Source organism: Mustela erminea, chromosome 10 (assembly GCF_009829155.1).
Source record: "Mustela erminea isolate mMusErm1 chromosome 10, mMusErm1.Pri, whole genome shotgun sequence".
Lineage (NCBI taxonomy): Eukaryota > Metazoa > Chordata > Mammalia > Carnivora > Mustelidae > Mustela > Mustela erminea.
The window spans coordinates 63,848,305-63,868,731 of record NC_045623.1 but is presented as its reverse complement, the minus strand read 5'-3'; the positions used below and the strand labels follow the sequence as shown (position 1 = coordinate 63,868,731).

Below are 20,427 nucleotides of genomic sequence, written 5' to 3'. Positions count from 1 at the left end.
GTCTTCCACATTTCCTGCTGACAAGTGAGGAAAGTGATGTCTACGAGGCGGGGGTCAGCTGTGCTGAGGCGGCATAGGGGGCTGGCGGAGAGCTATGCCTGCAACTCAGTTCTCCAGACTTCTGCTGCAGGGGGCACCTAATCCTTCCCATGGTGGCTTCATTCCAGCAAGCCAAAAACCTCTCCAGGTAACCCTCTCCAGTGTTGCTCTTTCGGTCCCTCAGGACCGCTGCTCAGTGACCAGAAAACCCTGTGGCACTGCCTGTCCTCTCAAAAGTTGAAGAGAGTGACTCATCCCCCAAAGCTAAGTCCTCTGTCTCTGTAACGGTCCTGCTTAACCAGAGGTTTCTAGAGTCCTCAATGTACAGCTTACTTTTCTGTGAATTCACTGAGGGGAGATTCTAAGGAACATGGGGAGAATGGCCGAAGTAGGTTTTTACAGCCCCAGGGCTGCAAAATTCTGTAATTCTTATTTCTAAAGCCATCTTTTTGGGGACATGGTCTCCAAACCCCGCCCCCTTTGCACCTCCTTGGTTCCCTTTGCCTCACGGTCCTTACTGCCATCTGACATACTTATTGGTTCATCTGGTGACCGTCTGCCTTTGCCCAGTAGAACAAAAGCTCATTTGTGCCAGGAACTCTTTTTAATCCATCCTACGTGCCCAGTACTGAGAATGGCGCGCAGCCTCAAGTCAGCAGGGGAAAGAGGAAGTTACTCTCCCTGCCTCAGGGAGTGCGCCGGCCAGACTTTGAACCCTGGGAATCTTCACCTTGAATTCTGGGTTCTTAGCTGGATTTGGAATCAAACACCTGATGCGGCTACCTATCTGTAGCTGGACCTCCAACTTCCGATCTCCAGACGTAACACAGAAAGAGAACGAGAAGTATCTCCGTCATAAAGGGAAGGGCTGGAGGGACTGGGTCAAAGGAACGGGGAGTCCTTCCTTCTTGTTTAACTCCTCTTAGGAGAGAACATCCCCGTCCTTGGTGGGGAGACGGCGGCACCTCCACTCAAGGAGAACTGCTCCAACGACTCTGTCCTGGAAGCAGTCCTCACAGTCCTCGGCTCCCTGAATCACTGCCGCCTCTAACAGCAAAATGCAGCTGTACACTAGAGGGGATGGACGGAATGGGAAGAGCCCACACATGTGTTCCAGGAGCATTCCTTCTTGGGGCTGCTGCGGGTGGCGTTCCATGACAAATGAAAGAGGGAAGGACTATCCGTGCAGGGCTGTCTTTGGGGAAATAAAACTCTAATTTTATCAAGCATGTTTCTCCTGTGAGACAGGACCTCGAGTCAAGCTCTGAAAAATTACGCTAAGGCCATGCATGTTTGCCAGCAGACGGCATGCCTCACGGTCTCATCTCCCCACAAGATTATTCACTGCCGGGATGCAGAACCAGCAGAGGTCCAGGAGACAGCTCGGACTGGGCAAGGGGGTGACGGGGGGTGGGGGTGGGGGGGAGGGGGTGGTCAGAAGATGTGGCAGTAGGTGCCTTTTGGGTCTCTGTGCCTCACATTAGTCACCTAAGTCACTGCTGGAAATCTGGAAAATACAGTCAAGCATTTTCTTGGGGACCTACTCTTATGTGCTACAGGTTCTCTTCCCTGTCATATAACGTAGCCCATGCCCTAATCCTAGAAAGTGAAAAATCATCTCCCTTAGTTTACATATAAGGAAACATAAGGCCAGGGGCTGAAGTGACCTCCTGAAACCTCAAGGAACTAATAAGGTGGAGAGAAAAGTCAAACGGGAATCTTTCAGATTCCTATGTTGGGCTTCCTTCTATTATAACCTTGCTTAAGAGCTTTTTTTGGGAGAAACATAGATTTAAAAAAAAAAGAAAGAAAGAAATGACTACGCAATATACTACAGATACGTCAAAAATGTTCTACAAACAGCCAGGTGGAACCATCGGCTCCCAGACTGCACAGTGAAGGGGACGTTTAAATGAAAATAATCACATTTCCTACCTCATAAGGGTGTTCAGATATTGAAAACAGTTACACGCATACGGCACTTAGCACAGTGTGTCGCATGTCGGGAGAGCTGGGTGAATAATGGTTATCGTTATGATAGGTACTAACATTCATACTATGAAGCAATGCCATGTGCCAGACGCTTGTGAAATGATGGACACAAACATCCCCAGGAAGGAAGTGACATACAAAGGGTCAGATGCGTCAGGCAGGATTAACAGGCTGCCCTGTCCAGCTGCGGGTCCCCTGAGGATGAGATAAGGGGAAGCACAGGAGAGGGCTCTGAGAAACCCTACCCGCACAGTGCACGCACATAGTGCGATGGCTGTGATCTCAGTGGATGCTGAAAAGCTGGTAGGAAAACACAAGAGGTTTCGGGCATGGATGGCTGAAAACCTGCAGTGCTATTCCAGAACATTCTATGATTTAAAAAAATAAATAAAACCAACAACAAAAAAGTGGTCTCTAATTCCAACCATCCCGATTATTAGCTATAGCAGCCTTGGAAAAAAACGAATCCCAAATTTCACTTTTCCCAGTTAAAAAAAAAAAAAAAAAGAATTTAAGTATTCTCTTCTCCTCTGCTTTGTGCCCAGAGCCTGGCCCCTGTGGACTTCAATCCCTGGTCCTCCGGGCTTCCTGCCCTCTGGATTCCAGTTGGGTTCCACCAGGGCAAGACGGGCGGGAGACCAGAGGGTGGTTGAGGGGAGAGCTCAGGGTATTCTGAACACATCCTTTCCTTCCTTGTCCTACAGCTCTGGCAGTGCCTATACTTTGGCTTGGTGAGGGAGTAGGCTTCCTCCTCAATCCTGCTCTCTTTGGGTTTCATTGAATAAATATTTCCTCCCAGGGTGGTGGCTGCTTTCTACTGTTGCAGGTTCCTAAGAGCATCACCATCCCTAGTTCCCTTACTTAACCTTACTACCCTTTCTTTTTCTTTTTTTCTTTCTTTCTTTTCTTTTCTTTTTTTTTTTTTTTTTTAAATTTGACAGACAGAGATCACAAGTAGCCAGAGAGGCAGGCAGAGAGAGAGAGAGGAGGAAGCAGGCTCCCTGCCGAACAGAGAGCCCGATGTGGGGCTCGATCCCAGGACTCTGGGATCATGACCTGAGCCAAAGGCAGAGGCTTTAACCCACTGAGCCACCCAGGCGCCCCTTACCTACCCTTTCTAAGTGGCTCTTTCATTAAAGTGTCCTCATCTCACCTAGCCAGGGTAGGCTCTGCTTCTTAGAGGACCCCGGCTGACGTATTTAGAGCTCTGAAATTAGGCCTCCAGGCATCGTCTCTGGGAGAGCCCATCCCCTCCTGGAGTTTCAACCTCCATCCTTTTGCCCAAGGACTCCGAAAGCTGACTACTTTGTAAGTCAATGATGTGTGGGTACTGGGCAGGAACTTACCAGTAAGGGCTCAAAATCTCATTGGGCAACCAAGATAAATTAAACAGAGATACAAAAAAGAAGATAATTAAGCATTAAACTAGGTCTTATCAGACACTGGACGTCCGGAGACTGAGGTTTGAAATTTTGGGCTTAACACAGGTTAAATGAAGGTTCCGGGGCAAATCCCTTAACTTCTATGAAGCTCAGATGTCTTATGTATAAAACAGAGAGGCTAATATCTATCTCAAAGATCAAAAGAGATGATAGATGAGAAGAAGCTTATGTTTTCTTTTTATTTCTCATATGGCCTAATGTGAACAAGTGCTCCCTTTGCAAGGTTTAACAGGCATTTACTTCTCTGTCTCTTTCTTTCCTGGGCAGGTGGCCAAATGGAGAATCGATCATTTATGTTTCTGTTTCCTAAAGAGAGAAACCACTGGGAGCTGAAATGTCAACATTCTTCTCTGCGATTTGCAAATAATGAAACACAACTGTCTGGGAACCAAGAACCCCTCCACGAGCTCTGTGCATCTGACAGGAGTGTGTCATGGCAGGACAAATTCTCAGGGCTTTGGGGACCTCCCAGATCTGAGGGGTGACAGATGGGGCACCTCACGGCAGGTAACACATGCACATGCTCCAAGTCAGCAGTCATCGCCAGGCCTGGACCCACTAGCTTGAGTCACCGTGAAGGCAGATGGAGAAGCTTCAGCGAGCACAGGCAGACTCCTGCTCCAAGCCCCTCAGACCGCAGCGCTTCTATGAATGGAGCTGGCCAACAGGTGCTCTGGGACATAGGCCTGGTGAGTGGCTCTCTACCAGGAGGCCAGGAGAAGAAGCATCAGCTCCTCAGTAGACCTATTTGTGGCTCTGGGTGAGAACCAGGCTGCTGGTAGATTTTTCTTGATGTCCTTTAATAAGTATTTGTCGGCAGCCTGGCCTCATGCTCAGTAAGGGACCGTCAGCAAAAATGAAGATCCTGGCCTTCATCCCTATCCCTGAGTGGGGTCTCTTTGGGGGAGAAGGCGTGGCTCTATCTGATGGGAGTCTGGAGGGAGGCTGAGGACTCCAGGCTCAGTGTGTTTTGGGTTCTCTCTGCAACGTGCCCACTGCTAGAGAGGCTGCCCTCTGGTCTGACCTCATGCATGGATCACAGGTCCTGCTCAGGGGCTGGACGGGGGCTGGCGGGAACAGGAAGGGATGCAGTTATCCAACTGCTCCACGAACCAAGCGTGGCAGGCCATCTCTTTCCAGGATGCCCACTCTGGCATGTATCCTAGTAACGTCCTTCTTCCCAGCATTTATCAGTCATAAGACTGGACTTTAGAATTCCTCCTCTCAGACTTTGTTATCTACTTATCAATCCGACTGGAGCTTAGCAGAAGAGAGCTCATTAGTAGGGTGCTCTAAAATCTCATAACATTGCTTAATTAGAAAGAAAGAAAAGAAGGAAGAAAGGAAGGAAGGAAGGAAGAAAAAACATTAACCTTTTTACAAGGTGATAATCTGTGAAATCATGATATGGGTATCTTTAAAACCTTTTTCTAGAATACTTTATAATAGATACATAACTATTAAAACAAAGCTTGGTTATATAAGAGCTATAAAAATAATGGGTACACTGTTTTGAAGATTAATATTTTGGGGTGCCTTGGTGGCTTAGTCAGTGAAGCGGCTGCCTCCTGGTTTCCACTCAGGTCACAATCTTGCGGTCATGGGATCAAGCCCTGCTTTGGGCTTTGCGCTCAGCATAGACTCTGCTTCAGATACTCTCTCCCTCTCCCCCCAGACCATGTTCACTCTCTCTCTCTCTCTCAAATAAATAAATAAAATCTTTTAAAAATTAAAAAAAGAAAGAAAATTAATATTTTTAAAAAATGATGATTCCTACAGTCATACTACAAGGACACTTAGCATCTGATACCCATGTTAAACTGCTGAGACAATTTGTATAGCATAAATAAAAATAATAGCTCTGATTTATTAAGCAAATAGGAAAGAAAAGGTAACATAGAGAGTGTTTTACAGATACTGTCCCTGTTTGTAGCTGGAAGCACTTGGCCAGCCTTGCATATATATACATATATTTTTTTTCCTTTTGTTCCTCCTTTCTTACACTTAAAAAAAATAAATACACTGATCAAGTTGTATCCTGAGGGACTATTTGAAGATATGAAAAAAAATTCTCATAACATAATATTAGGTGAGAAAAAAAAGGATATAAGACTATATAAACAGTAATTCCAATTATATTATATGTGTTTATAATTCATATCATATACCTAAAAATACAAAGACAGATCATAAGTTATACATAAAATTGTTGACACTGATCTTTGTGTATTACGGGTGATTTTCAATTTTCTCCTTATATTTTTCTGTATTTTCAAAATATTTTACAAAGAAAATTTTGTGAATTCTATAATCAGGAAGATACCTATATTATATGTGTTAAATGCATAAGGTATTTTGTATAGACTTCCTGCTCACTCATTTGTTTTTTCAATATTTTAAATCACTTTTTAAAAGAAAGAAATGAAGCCTAAATGAAGACCAGAATGTGGGAACAACGGGACACCTGGGTGGCTCACTGGGTTAAGCCTCTGCCTTCAGCTCAGGCCATGGTCTCAGGGTCCTGGGATCAAGCCCCACATTGGGCTCTCTGCTCAGCGGGGAGCCTGTTTCCCCCTCTCTCTCTGCCTGCCTCTCTGCCTACTTGTGACCTCTCTCTGTCAAATAAATAAATAAAATCTTTTAAAAAAAATGTGGGAACAAATGATGCTCTTTTTTATATGTTTTAAAAGGCCATTTAATAACATAATTTTATTGTGTATATTAATTTTTTTCCAATTCCTTTCTTCAATTTCTCAATAAAAAGGCCTTCTTTATAGCATTTACTTTCAGAAACCTCTCTGTGATATGTCCAAATCCCACAATCTCATACATATTACTTTAAAAAATATTTTTCTTTTACATCGTGTTTGGAAACATTAATAGGAATGATAAGAATGAGTAAAATTAGCTTTTATCTTAACACATCATCTTTTACCATATTTCTCATATGGTAAAATATTTAAAATGTACTCAAAAATAACAGAGGGGTGAAGATTCATAAAATCTGAGGGACTATAACATTTGACAGTTTTACTTTTCTTTTTGTAGGTATTGCGCAATGAAGAGAACATTGAGTAAAAGGTGATATGCTCAGAAGTTACAAAACTGGGCCCCACAAAATATCTCCACATAGTAGGTGTTCAATAAACATTTTCGTAACGCTTGAAATCTCTTCTCAATGAATACATGCAGTGATTCATCAGTGAACCATGTAATTAATGTAATTATGTAACTAATAAATGAATAAGTAAAAAGTTTTACCATAATGATCATAATCACTCCCTTCCCCCATAATAAAAGTAAAATGCTTGCACAGCACCTTGAGTTTCATCATGGAATCTTGACATAACTTGTCTCCCCGAGCTGCAGAAACCTCATCAATCCCGATCAGCTTGGCCTTGTACCGGACCCCTTCACCTTTAAATCTCTTTATCAAAGTGGCTTCACTGCGATCCTGACCTAAAAACAGAGAAAAGCAGGATTCAGGTATGTAGGTATTGCAGGTCCCATTGTCTTTAAATATCTCCAGTGCTAAGCTTCCTTCTCTGGTTTCTAAGAAAGTCAAACCACTGGGTGGAGTAGGAAAGAAGGCTGATTCTATCCTTTTAAATTTAAATTTAAATTTAAAAATTAAAAAAAAAATTAAATTTAAAAATTCTGATTCTATCCTTTAAAATCCAAAGGAAAATTAGTTTTCTCAGATCCTCTGTTTTCTCAGGCAAGAAAAACAAAAAACAAAACAAACAAACAAAAAAATGAGTTAAAAATAACCAATCCCAATGGGGCATTAAGATAATTAAATCAGACAACACATGTTAAGCTCCGAAAACAGAGCTTGATACACACCAGGTATTCAAGAAATAATCACCACCTACTAAGAGTTCAGGTTTGACATTCTTGTTAGAGTAGAATTAGCACCGAGCCTCTTTGGCATTTCCAGCGTTTCATATGACTTTGGCCAGGGTCCAAGACCTTCTTACACTCAGTTCCATGGGCTGTTTTATAGTGAGACTCCAGAGTAATTGCTTTGTATCAAGTAATGACCCAGGGACAATTATCAAAAAATGGTTTTACGATATCTCTTCCGCTAACTCGTGTGTGTATAGAAAGAGGCTACTTGGTATGATGAGCCCATACCCTGCAATAGCCTTTCTCGGTAATTATTAACATAATAATTTGCTAGGATGTATCAACCAGACATTCAAATACATCCACATAAAATAAGGACAGTAAAGTTTCTGTGAGCTGAGTGTTTCTTGGGAGATGTTTTATAAACTTGATCCCCACTCTTCGTAAAACCTCAACCATATCCATTTTCTAGACAAAGAGTACGAACGTCACAGAATTCAAGGAGCTTGCCCCAAGCTCACCCAGTCAGAAAAAAAGAATGCACAGGAATTAAAATTTCTAATATCATCAAGCTTTCATAAACTTTGCAACCATGGTTCCTAAAACCTGGGGTACTCTTGTCTTCTGATGCTCACGTCCCAGAACATCACAAACTTGAACTTCTAACACCTCCTCCATCAAGTCTGCCATCATGGGGCAGAATGAGCTGAGTGAGAGAGAACTCAGCCTACTTCCCTTTACCTATAAGATGTGCAAACTAAGGTCTTTCTATAATGTGGCTGAGATTTATTGGAGCTGAAAACAGAGGAAAAACAGCAGCAATAGTTAACACTCCATAATGCTTTTCAACTGAAAAAACATTAACCTGCGGTTCACTTATTTATTCAGTCGTCCCTCACTGAGGGTCTGCTCTGTGCCAGATGCTATAACTCACTGCAACAGACGTAGGAGACAAAGTCTGTGCCCTTACAAGCTCGAGATTTTGGCGACCAGAAATTAAAATGCACAACGTGCTATGCTAATTGTGTAAGAAGGCGGCAGCTTTGGTGGACATCTTCATTTCGAGTCATGGCTTTCTCACTTGAAAACCAACTAAACTGTCTACTGAGCCTCAGTTTCCTCATCTGTCCAATATGGATACAATATCTATGTTCAGATTTATGGTGAATAGTAACTTACAGGACAGAGTATGTGCAAAGCACAGATTCACGTGGTTAAGTTCTCAGAAAATGGCAGCTGTCGCCACTATTACCAGCCCAGTAAAGAAGCACATAGAAGATACGATGCTGAGGGATGCTGAGGGAGGGAGGGCACAAAGGAGAAACGTCTGCAGAGTCGGACTCTTAATTGCCAGCTGGTGCTTTATCCCACTGCACCCTTACTAACTCCTGGTATATTCAAGCCTTTGAATCATATTCCACAAAGCAGATATAACACAGGGATGATAAGTCAGAACCTATAATCAATGTAAAAATTCAGCCTCAGGATTCTGTGAGGGCGGATGTCAGAGACTAAAGCACAGAAAAAAGAAGACACTTGCCATGATACACCCTGTACAGACATCTAGCTCAACACCACAGCTGTGGTCCTACAGGTCACCGCTCTCTGCATGATCATGCAAAGTTGGGTGGGGGCGGCCTAGGGCTGGCTCTGGCTCTTGGGAAGGATATGGGTTCCAGATACCGTCTCTGCCTCTTCAACACAGGACAGTATTTCAGTCATAATCATATCCCTTTCACTGTGTGGGGCTTCTCCAAGCTCTATACAGGAAGCATTTAGTAGGGTCTGTTTAAAGCACATTGTCCATACCAACTTGTATAGCCCCAGAAATAACCCTAGACATATGTGTGGTCATTCACGGTTTTATAAATGAGGATCTAAACTGAACATCTGAGAGGTCAAGTAACTTGTCCAAAACTGCTGAGTGTGACCTGAACCCAGAGCTATCTGAGCCAAAGCCCAGACTTCTGGTTTGCAGGTGTCCTATGTTTTCAAGCTTGTGCTCTTAACCACCAGGATGAATTGCTTCTCACTCTCCCTGACTTCCTCATCTTTATATGGTACCAAAACTCACCTGCCCCAGATCTGTCAATACCTAATACACTGACAGCATTAAAACTCCACTGGAGAGACAACTTGAAAATGCAACAAACAGCTTCCAGCCTCCACATCATGTCCCAGAAAATGTCCATGGGTCAGACACAAAGACAGCCTTAAGAAACATTTGTCAAGGCACAGAGCTCTGCCAAGGAGGACACTTCATAAGGAGGCAGAGCCAGCCCAGGTGAACGAGGGCAGAGATTAATAAGAAAATATTAGGCCATTTAGAGGAAAGTAGGGAGCCCCATTTAGATTAGGACCCAGGGCCAAGCTAATTTATATGAAGGGCACTTACGCAGTAGATAATCTGGTTTCTCATTAAATGCTCCACCATTAAAAGGGTAATTTTTCATGAGCACATCTTGAGCAAGGTCTCCGTTATATTAGTAAAGAAATAAATAACAGACATAGGAGCCATAAGGCTGTTTCATCAGAGACACATATGATGGGAGGGTAGTAGCATAAGGGTCAGTCTTCATGTGTCCCAAGTCATCATGAATCCCCAGCCTTTTTTGCTGAAAGCCCCACTGACCCTACGCTTCAGGATGGACGAAAGAAGGGACACGGGCTTTAGGAAAATCACCAACACTGTCACTCTCAGTTCTCGACCATTCACTCTACCAATCACTGTGCCAAGATTTTCTGTGCAAGGTAGCCCTCCCGCTGCTCTATAAGTTAGACTCTGCCACCTGCCCTGTTTTATGGAAGATGATGTCAGTGACCAACATCAACAGCAGAACTGGAATCTTTAACAGCTTTACTGAGATATAATTTCCATACCATTCAATTCCCTCTTCCGAGGAATATAATTCACTGGTTTTAGTACATTCATAGAGTTGTACAGCCATCATCACTAGCTAACTGCATAACATTACCTTCACTCCCAAAATAAGCCCTGCGCCCATCAGCAGTCACTCCCCATCTCCCCGAAACCAGCGTAGGCAAGCACTAGTCCATTTGCTGTCTATGGATTTGCCGATTCTTAGTCTCACACCATTTCTCCCTGAGTACCCCTTCTCTCCTAGGTATAATCCTGGGTCATATGGTAACTCTATGTTTAAATTTCTGAGAAACTATTAGTGTTTTTCCAAAGTGACTGTAACCGGTTTATAATCCTGCCTGCAAAGTATGAGGATTTCAGCTTCTCTACCAGATTTTCTTGCCAATATTTCTGTTCATCTTTAGACAAATACTTCTATTTGTCTTTTTTGCGTTAGCCGGCCTTATGAGCGTTTAGCGATATTGGAGTTTTGTTTTGCGTTTTCCTCAGGACTGATGATGTTGAGCATCTTTTCTTGTGCTCACTTTTCCTTTGCATATATCTTCATGGAAGAAACTATTCAAATCCGACATCGTCAGGACACCTGGCTGGCTCAGTCAGAAGAGCGTACAACTCTTGATCTCGGGACTGTGAGTTCGAGCCCCACCCTGGGCGTAGAGATTGCTTAAAAACAAAATAATAAAATCTTAGAATAATAATAAAAAGGAAGAAAATCTGACATAGGCAAATCTGACAGCCTGAGTTTGAGCCCAGGTGTTATGACAAAGGTCATGCTTTGGCTAAAAGCCCTTTGGCATTGGTCCACCTTACTCCGTATTCGGCTAGGGCACTTGCCATGTCTTACTTTGTGTCACAGCTATTTGAGTAGACCCCTTATGGAGCCTGCAGCAAACTCGCAGCTATCTTACTCTTAAAGACAAGTATCCTATAAACACATACACTGTGCCTGACCTTCTCAGACCTATAAACACATACACTGTGCCTGACCTTCTCAGACCTTTTCCCCCTTACTCCTCCAGGGCTACCGGAAATAGGCACTGTCGTCATTCTATGAATGAAGAACCCAAAGCTAGAGAGGTAAGTAAAATTAGTGCAAACTGAGCTAGGAAGAGAATCTCTCTTGTACCAGGCCAAGACCTGAGATCTTCCACTGGAAGGCAAGAGGGTTCAATGGCCCAGAACAAGAGCTCTGGATTCCAAGGATCTGCATTCTGGTCCCAGCTCTCCCACACATTCTCCTCATTGTGTTGTGTTGGGTAAGATCCTTCCATGTCTGCTACAGTGTCTTTCTCCTCTGAAGAGTAGCTAATAACCACTCTTCCCATACTGGGTCACCGTGTAGGTCAAAGAAATGACACACAGACAGCAACATAGGCCAGTGACTGGCCAATCGGAGCTCACGTGTGCAAGGCAGGCTATGTTCTACAGCTTTGCCCTGCTGTTGTCTGGGGCTGGAGGGCACTGTCTTGCCCTGTCTCTGTCCATCTCCACACCCCACTCCTCACTCCACACCTGAGGTCTCAGCACAGTACCATATGCCCAGGGCTCCTCTGATCCCAAGGGTCTATCTGGGAGGTCCCCTCGGAAACGCCTCCATAATATTCTCCTGATACTCCCCCCTTGCATTCTCCCGAGGACTCAATCTCATTTGTAATAATCTGTTTAAATCCAGCCTTCTGCTTAGTCTGTAAGTTCCAGAATGTAGAGAGCTATGATGGAATTGTTCACCAAGGTACCAGGGCACAGCATTTTTCTAGCACACTATCCCCTCACAGCACCTGACACGGCATCTGTGACACCTCACTGACTTTGTCCTCATGCCTCCTTCTCTGCACTTGAGCTCCACGGGGGTGGGGGCTGAACGGATTCATCTCTGGTTTCTGAACTAGCGTGGTGCCTGGCACAGAGTGGACTGGCGGTGCCCAGGTCTACTGAATAACTGAATAAATGAATGAATTTATTTCTTTACTCAAAAGAGACAAGTGGACTCCCAGAGTCAGAATCACTACGGGGAAGTGTAAGGGGTCACGGAACACCCCTTCCATACAGACCCTATTTCAAATCCATTCTGTCAGTGTAATTCATTTAGTCTCCAAGGAATAAAATCCCTAATGGGATAAAGTCAATGTCACACCCACAGTTATTTTAACATTGCCTTTGCGTTGAGCCATTAAGGAAGAGCCTTTCTCAACCTCATCACAAACCTGCTCCCCTTACAACCCAGGAAATGTCTCTCCTTGGAATTTAAATTGCAGCAGTCCCCAGGGGGCACTGAGCAAACTCCCTGTTCTGAACAGTCCTCAAAGCTGCTGTCAGGAAGAACACCGAGACCCTGTCTTGGAGTAGAAGGTGCTGCCGGTGATGTGACGGTCCCACGCGGGGAGTGACCTTGCAGAAGCTCCAACTAACAAGCACCCCTATCAGAAGTCAGGGTCCAGAGGAAGCAGGCAATTCGCATTTTTTTATGACACTGAGTAGAGACGTAGAATCCACGAGAATAACACGAGGCCTCCCACTTCAGGCTGTTCGTTGAAGACAGCTATTGGCCAAATAAAAGCTATGTCACACCCAAGGTTAATTTCCCTTTATCCTCCCGACTCATCACGGATTGTACTGAGCCCGGCCACAGAAACACACGCAAGAGCCAAGCTGAGTGTGTTGCTGTGCTCAGCCTGACTGTGAGTTCTTTTTTAACTTCTGATAGGGAAGAGTATTTCCCTGTCTGGCAGAGGTCAACTTCAACAAATTCCTCCCAGGGAGCTGAGCGCTCACGTGTAGGTTTGGATGGATACTGAAACGTCTCAGGAAGTGTCTCAGTCAGCTAGGGCTACTGGAACAAAGATCCCATAGGGTGGGGGCTTGAACAACAGTCTCGGGGGTCCAAAGTCCAAGACTAACGTGCTGGCTGATTCTGTTCTGGGTGAGAGCTTTCTTCTTGGTTTGCAGATTGCCGTGTCTTCCCACTGTAGACAGAGAGCACGTGTGTGTGGGATCTATCCCTCTTCGTACAAGGGCACTAATCCCATCACAGGTAGACTCTCATGACTTAATCTAAACCTAATTACCTCCCAAAGGCCCCACTTCCAGTACCATCACACTGGGGAGCTAGGGCTTCAAGGTATGAATTTTCTAGGGTGTCTGGGGGTAAGACAGAAAGACACCAATATTTAGTCCGTATAACGGCGGCCAGGATTTGGAAGGAAGGGAAGAAAGCTGGGATGATCCCTGAAGACAAGCCTGTTCCAGTTTCATAAACTGTCTTACTGAGGACTCACAATATCTTGCGGGGGTCGAGGGGGACACAGGGAAGTGAGGTCAGTGGCACAAGGTCACACAAGTGAGGAGCACGGTGTCTAACTCTTTGGAGTCCAATGACCTTTCAGGAGCTCTGTGACTTCACGTGTGTCTAATATAGAGAAGGTTATTTCGCTTCTCTGAGTGTTCGTTCTCCATCTGCAGAACACTGTCGTTAACTGCACTGCTCTCGAGGACAGTGAGAAGGATTAGATGAAACAACACACATTTTACTCTTAGCACACTCCCTGGCACAACACAGTCATTCAGTACATATTTATTACTTTCCTCCTCCCCAAATAATATATTTCGCATTAAGCACCAGTGGCCCAAAGCTAACCACAGCAAAGCCTATTGCAGTAGGAGTGATGGCCCCAGCTGTTTGGGAAATACTTGTGGTTGCCTGGGAATAAGGGTGCAATTAGGAACAGGATGTTCCTTCCTGAAGGCAGTCGGGAGATCACCTTATGAATTATTAACACAATACCCAAACTGAGACACCCTCCCTCCTTCTGCATATCTATCTGAATCACCAGGCCATCCATCTTGATGATAAGAACATTTCAAAGAGGTTTTTTTCTCCCGTTGCCTGTCCGACAAGATTCTGCCCATTGCCGAAAGAGCTCTATTGTCTGTTAGGTTGTCCAATTTAAGAACAGATTGTGGGGGGAATTTCAGAGCCCAGCAGCAGAGATAACTTATTTTATTTAGAATTCTATCATGCAATTATCCAGGTGTTGATTTGCAATGGACAAATAATTACGTATACTGGCTGCGTAGGAGAGAATGCTGATTTTGTGTAATTAACTAGCCGGGTAGCGAGCAGAATAAGGGGAACAACACACTTAGGGGGCTGTTAAAATGTGCTTTTATGAACATGGTTGCTGTCATTACTGCTAAAAGGTAAACTAATTAAAGAGCCAAATAATATTCAACCTATTATTCATGCACACAATCCCTTAAAGAGATGTTCTTCACTGGTACTTCCGAAAAGGACTCTCTGTAAAGAGCATCTGGAATCCACGGGCATCTTCCCTGGCAAAGTCAAGTACTAAGATTCCAAAGATTCTAATTTGAGAGTCTGGGAATCTGCATTTTCAAAGACTGGCCTAGGATTCGTAGGCTGAGTCAGACTAGGAACAAGTGAAGTGTAAAGCAGGGACCTTTGGTGACCCTCCTATGAGGGACCCAATCCTTACGCACAGATACTTTGTATTTCTTTCATTTCCGTTTTATTTAAGGTCTACTAAGACTTCTTCCTGTTTCTTTCTGTTTTCCTCCCTGTGGGCAAACACAGAAACCTCCCAGTTTTAAGAATGTGAAGATATCTGTAATCCTCCGTGGAGACCGAGGAGCCTGGCGTGTCCTGCTACCGTGGCCTGTCTGGGACCATCCAGTCTAGCTTCCCGTCCACAGCTGTATTGGTCCATGCCTGCTCCCCGAGAGCCTGCGAACCCCACACACGACTGGCTTCATGAGTGGTTTATGGTGGGGCTTGTGTCTTCTTCCGGCGGGTCAGGGGACAAGCTAAACTAGCGTGTGTTGCCACGAGTGTCAGACCAAAGCACAGACCAGGCTTTAAAAGATACGTACTTCCTTCTCGATCGTGCTTTCACTCCTCGTAACGGCTGAGCACGGCACGCACCGTTAGCCTCTTACAGATGAGAGCACGGAGGCTCTGAGAGGGTAGAGACTGGCCCGAGAGAGCTGGGACAGGGCAGAGCCAGGAGTGCCAAACAGCACGTGGTCTTGATCTGAAGAAGTTTCAAGGAGGAGATTCTGAAGATCTGGGCTGGGTAAGAAGCAGGAACATGGAGGGAGTGGGGAGGGCTGGTCTGAAGCCACAGCCCCAGCATTTTTTTTTTTTTTTCTGTCATTTGCAACCAAAAGTGTTGTATTAGGGGAGCCACGCCGCATGGAGGAAGGCAGAGGGTGCAGATAAAATACCAAAGGTGTGGGGGCAGGGCGGGGCAAGGAAGCGAGAAGAAGAGCTTTGGGATGGGCCTTCTCAGCTGGCTTTGACATTCGGAAGCCTTTCAGCCTAGAGCAAGTCACTTCTTCTCCCTGCAAAGAGGACAGCAACACTCCCCTTGTATGATTACTATCAATGCAGTCGTGTTATTTGAAGCACCCAGCACAGCTGGGCAGCTCCTGGCCAGTATCTCATATTGACAATATTTTCATCCCTTTCCCATGGACTGCAGACTATGAGGTGCGTCTCTCAGACCCAGTTTCAGGTCTGAAGGCTCATCTCCCCAAGGTGACACGCTGGCCTAGGAAGGTTCTAGGGTGAGTGGTTCTCAGGAATCGCCTTCCGGGGGGCCCAGGGTGGCTCAGTGGGTTAAGCCTCTGCCTTCAGCTCAGGTCATGATCTCAGGGTCCTGGGATCAAGGCCTGTATCTGGCTCTCTGCTCAGCAGGGAGTCTGCCTCCCCCTCTCGTTCTGCCTACTTGTAATCTCTCTCTCTTTGTCAAATAAAAAAATAAAATATTTAAAAAAAAAGAAAGAAAGAAAGAAAGAAATCACCTTCCACCAAAATGAGTCCTATTGACCTCACTTCACTCCCTGGTATGTTTTGATCCGTAACACTAACAAACAGTCTTCCACAGGGCTGTGTAACTAAAGTGCCCTATAACTTTTAAAAGCCTAAATGTTCTTCAGAAGCATTTAAGTACAGATTTTAGTATTTCTTTGAGCGCTTGAATGACCCAAAGTTTTGGTTTTTGTTATGTGATGGTATCAGAGATGATGTTTTACTTCAATGAGGGTGTTGGGGGAGAGAAAAAAAAAATCATCATTTTCTCTATCCTTACAGGTTCTTAGCTGAGACCCTCCTATCATAAAGGACAGAGTAACTGGAGAAAAACAAACACAAATTTAGTAACACGTACTCCTCCTGTATATGTGGGAGAGACAATGGAGTGACACTCACCTCACTCCCTGGGGCCCGGGTAGCTCACCTCCAATCAGCAGGGGTGATTATACATATGGGTATAAAAGTCCAAGCCCCTGGCCTCAATTTGCAGATTTGGGACAATGCTGAAGGGCAGGGCAGAGCTCCCTGGGTAATGTGGGGTCAGCTGAGGTCGTGGCTGCGGCTACATCAAAGCCTACCACCTGGCTCTGTCCAGTCCTGCCACCTGCACTCCCCATTGGCGCTGATTCTGGGGCCTTCCCTGATGAGATCTCTGGGTCTGCCATTGGTTTCCTGGAAACCTGATCAAAGCCCTGCACAAAATGAATGCATCTGAGTGAGAGTACTCTACAAGACAAGGGGGTCATGATGTGGAGAGGCAAGCCACCATGTGCCTGCCCGCGATAGCTCAAGGGTGACAGAAGGAAGGCTCGGAGGCAGCATCCAAAGCTCACATAATGTACAGTGATGCTGACATCCCGTGAGATGAAGCCTGTTCGAGAAGGTACATCCAGAGCGAACTCCCTCTCACCAAATGCATGGCGAAGGCCCCTGGCAAACGTATTGAATATTCTCCAGGCGTCCCAGGCAGGTGAGTCTGCAGGAATGAGTGGAGCAACCAGCAACCCAAGGGCATCCTCACTGCCACCCGATCTGGGAGGTACTGTGGGGTTTGCTTTTCTGAAAGTCCCGAGACGGCCCCCCGCCACCCCCACCACCGCTGCGGCAACAAATGCACATCACAGCAGACACTAGGCATTTACAAACCCTGAAAGCAGATGACAAGTGAAGACAATCTTGTTTTCCGATAAAAAATAACACATACATTTTTAAACCTTTTCTATTTCCATTCTTTACAACAACTGGGTTTTTGTTTTGTTTTGTTTTGTTTTTCCCCTTTCTAGTTACAAAGTGAAGCATGCTCAAACCTTATAATTTGGAAAATGCAGGAGAGGGAAAAGGGGGGGTAGATAGTCACCCAGAATACCTCCCGGGGGGGGTAATCAATGGCTTCACGGGAGTAGTTGCTCTTCCAAACTTTTTCCTAAGTGTATACACACACGAACACCAACTTCTTTTTTTTTTAAATACCTATTTTTTTTAAGATTTTATTTATTTATTTGACAGACAGAGATCACAAGCAGGCAGAGAGGCAGGCAGAGAGAGACGAGAAAGCAGGCTCCCTGCTGAGCAGAGAGCCCAATGCAGGGGCTCGATCCCAGGACCCTGGGATCATGACCCGAGCCGAAGGAAGAGGTTTTAACCCACTGAGCCACCCAGGCACCCCTGAACACCCACTTCTAAAAAATGTTCTCATGCTCTAAGCCTGCAGCTTGCTTCTTCCATTTGGCAGTGCATTATACCTTTTCTCCATCTTGGTATTTTTTGTGACATGATTCTTAGTGGCTGCATAATATCCCATCACACCATAGACATATCATAATTCATCTAACCAATCCCCCTCATCGTCAGACAGTTACGATGTTTCCAGTTAAAAACAGTGCAAACAAATACGATAGGGAAAACCCCTCCTAAAGCAGTAGAGGAATGGATTCTTCCCTGTGAGGATGCCTCTGTAGAGTATCAGGATTGATGCTTCATTATCTTCCCCTCCTCCTCTTCCACTCCAGAAAAGTGCGGGCTCAAAACGACAAATGTCTGAAAACAAATGCACCTCTCTCAATGTCTTTCTTTGGAAGAAGCATGGGAGGGCGAAGGAAAGTTGTTTGTATGATTTGGATTACAAAAGAATCCTTGTAAGCTCCGGCCCTGCTGCCCACGGGAAGCCGGTCGACTGGGAGCAGAGGAGAGAGAAGCAGGAGAATGGGATTTATTCGGCGAGCTGGGGTCACAGTGCAGCCCACGGCAGCCGAACCCCCAGTTTGGAGCTCTCACCCAATGTGGATGAGCACTTGGAACGTGAAAGCCTGCTCTCGGACCCAGACAGAGGTTGATTAAACCACAGATGGACAAGGGTTTCTATTTTCACACGCAGCCTGCAACTGGCCAAGAACTTCCTTCTGCGCAGCTACAACTTCCATGGGGTCATCTCCATTAGGGAAAAAAAAACAAGAGGATTTAATTGGGTGTCTCTGTTGCCAACTTGTTTGCAGACTATTTTTTAAGGGAGATTATTTTGGTCCTGGTATATTCTGGTTGCGAGCAAGGCTCAGGCTTTATCTTCCATCTGCCTTCTAAACAAGAGGGCTGTGTATACTATCGACTGATTAAATTATTTCTTTAGAGTACAAAGAAGTATTTGTGATGAAGACAACAGAGAGGGCAAATCAATTATTTACTGAGAAGGCTGCAATATAAATTACATTTGATTAAACTCAGAGATAAATCTCAGTGATGGAGGTTTTAAGTGGAATGTGCCAGAAGAGACAGTGACTAAGTGCCCCCCGACATCGCTAGTAATGAATGCAAGGGCACGGTCCCAGCCCTGACACCCCTGGGTCTCTAACAGAGTATGCCAAATATTCATCCATGCCACAAACATGTGTCGGATGCCTCCTACGTAGCACTGGCCGCGGGGGACCCAGGTACCGTCATGAACCACAGGGAGAAAAGCAAGTCCCTGCTCGCCTAGAGCTTCTGATCTAAAAGGGGAAGGAAGATAGTAAGCCAGTAAATAAATAATGAACAAGATCATTCCAGATAGGGAAAAGTGTTATGGAGATGATAAAACAGTCTGATGAAATGAAGAGTGACAGAGAGGGGGTGGGGGGAAGGATTCATTTAGACAGGCTGGCCCACAAAGGCACTTCTATAGAAATGACATTTGAAAGGAGACAGGAACAACGAGAAAAGGGCAGTCGCGCGCCAGGAGGGAATGCGTTTGGTCTGTTTACAAAACAGAGAGAAGCCAGTGTGATGGGACTGGAGAAATCCAGGGGGAGGAGGAGATGGGATGTGGCTGTGGAGAGATAGGGATCCTTCCCACGATGCTTTAGGAGGCAGGGCAAGGTGTATGGGATTTGGCTTCAAGTGCCAGTGAGAACCTTTGGGGGCCATCAGGCAGGCACACAACTCACTTATTGTGAAAACTTCTCTGATGGTTCTGCGGCCAAAGGGTGTGACACAGTTGAAGCCAGAGTCATTGTGTAGTTCAGCTGCAAGGTGGGATAAGAATGAGGGCTACAGACAGGAAGGGGCGGGGGGGGGGGGGGGGGGCGCAGCATCAAAACAGACCTGGGATGAGGAAAGGCAGATAGAGTTTCCCCATAGTCTGCCCGCCCATGCATGAGGCAAGAAAAGGGAGGAAGCAAGTACAACAATGGATTTTGGCTTCAGGACCTGTGTGGAGGGCAGAGTCCCTTCCTGATACACCATCGTCCTAATCAGTGATGGCCACAAAGCCGGTGGAACCTGGTGACTTTCATATCCCTGCTGTGGGCAGGGCGTGTGGGATTCAGGAATGGAGAGAGGCAACCTCGGAATGCCCCCTCTGCCATCGGGTGCCTGTCCTTGCTGAGTCCCCGTCATATCCTTACTCATGATACAAAATAGACAAGACCTACCTTGAAGTCTGGGAATGGAATAAGGAAGTGGCCAGCACACAGCCGCTACACAAATGGCAGTTTTGTAGTATAAACCCTCTGGTTTACACTGAGCACCAGAGCTCAGACTGAACCATGTCCCTGCTGAAAAGCCCTGGCTTCTTCCCAGCATGATTTTCCTCACAGGAAAGGGGCACGTTTTTGGTTTCTGGTTTTACTTATTTATTGATTTGATATTGCTTCTATCTCTCCAAAGGAGTGAGAGGTGGGACCTTGTCTCATTCATCCAGAGCTGACACCTCCTGAATTGTGTGCCTAGTCTCAGGGACGGAGTCCCAGCCCACTGCCCTCTCCCACACGGCAGCGTCCTCACTGTGGCCACTTTTATACAATATGACCCCACCCTCAGGCCTCTCTTAATTAAACTGGATGGGGATACCAGGTCCAAGCCGTGATGATTAGAGACCCACCCTTGGGAATTGAGAATTGAAGCAGAGAGGGGAGTCACTTTGT

General features: G+C 45.5%; 1 protein-coding gene across 7 annotated transcripts in view; it reads right to left on the bottom strand.

Annotated features, from left to right (window-relative positions):
* Positions 1–20,427, bottom strand: part of DAB1 (DAB adaptor protein 1) — a 1,141,681-nt gene that overhangs the window by 135,495 nt on the left and 985,759 nt on the right. For all 7 annotated transcript variants that reach the window (XM_032302343.1, XM_032302347.1, XM_032302348.1 and 4 more), the window contains one exon: positions 6,793–6,932. In XM_032302343.1, coding sequence (XP_032158234.1) covers positions 6,793–6,932 — 140 coding nt within the window. The remainder of the gene's footprint in view (positions 1–6,792; positions 6,933–20,427) is intronic.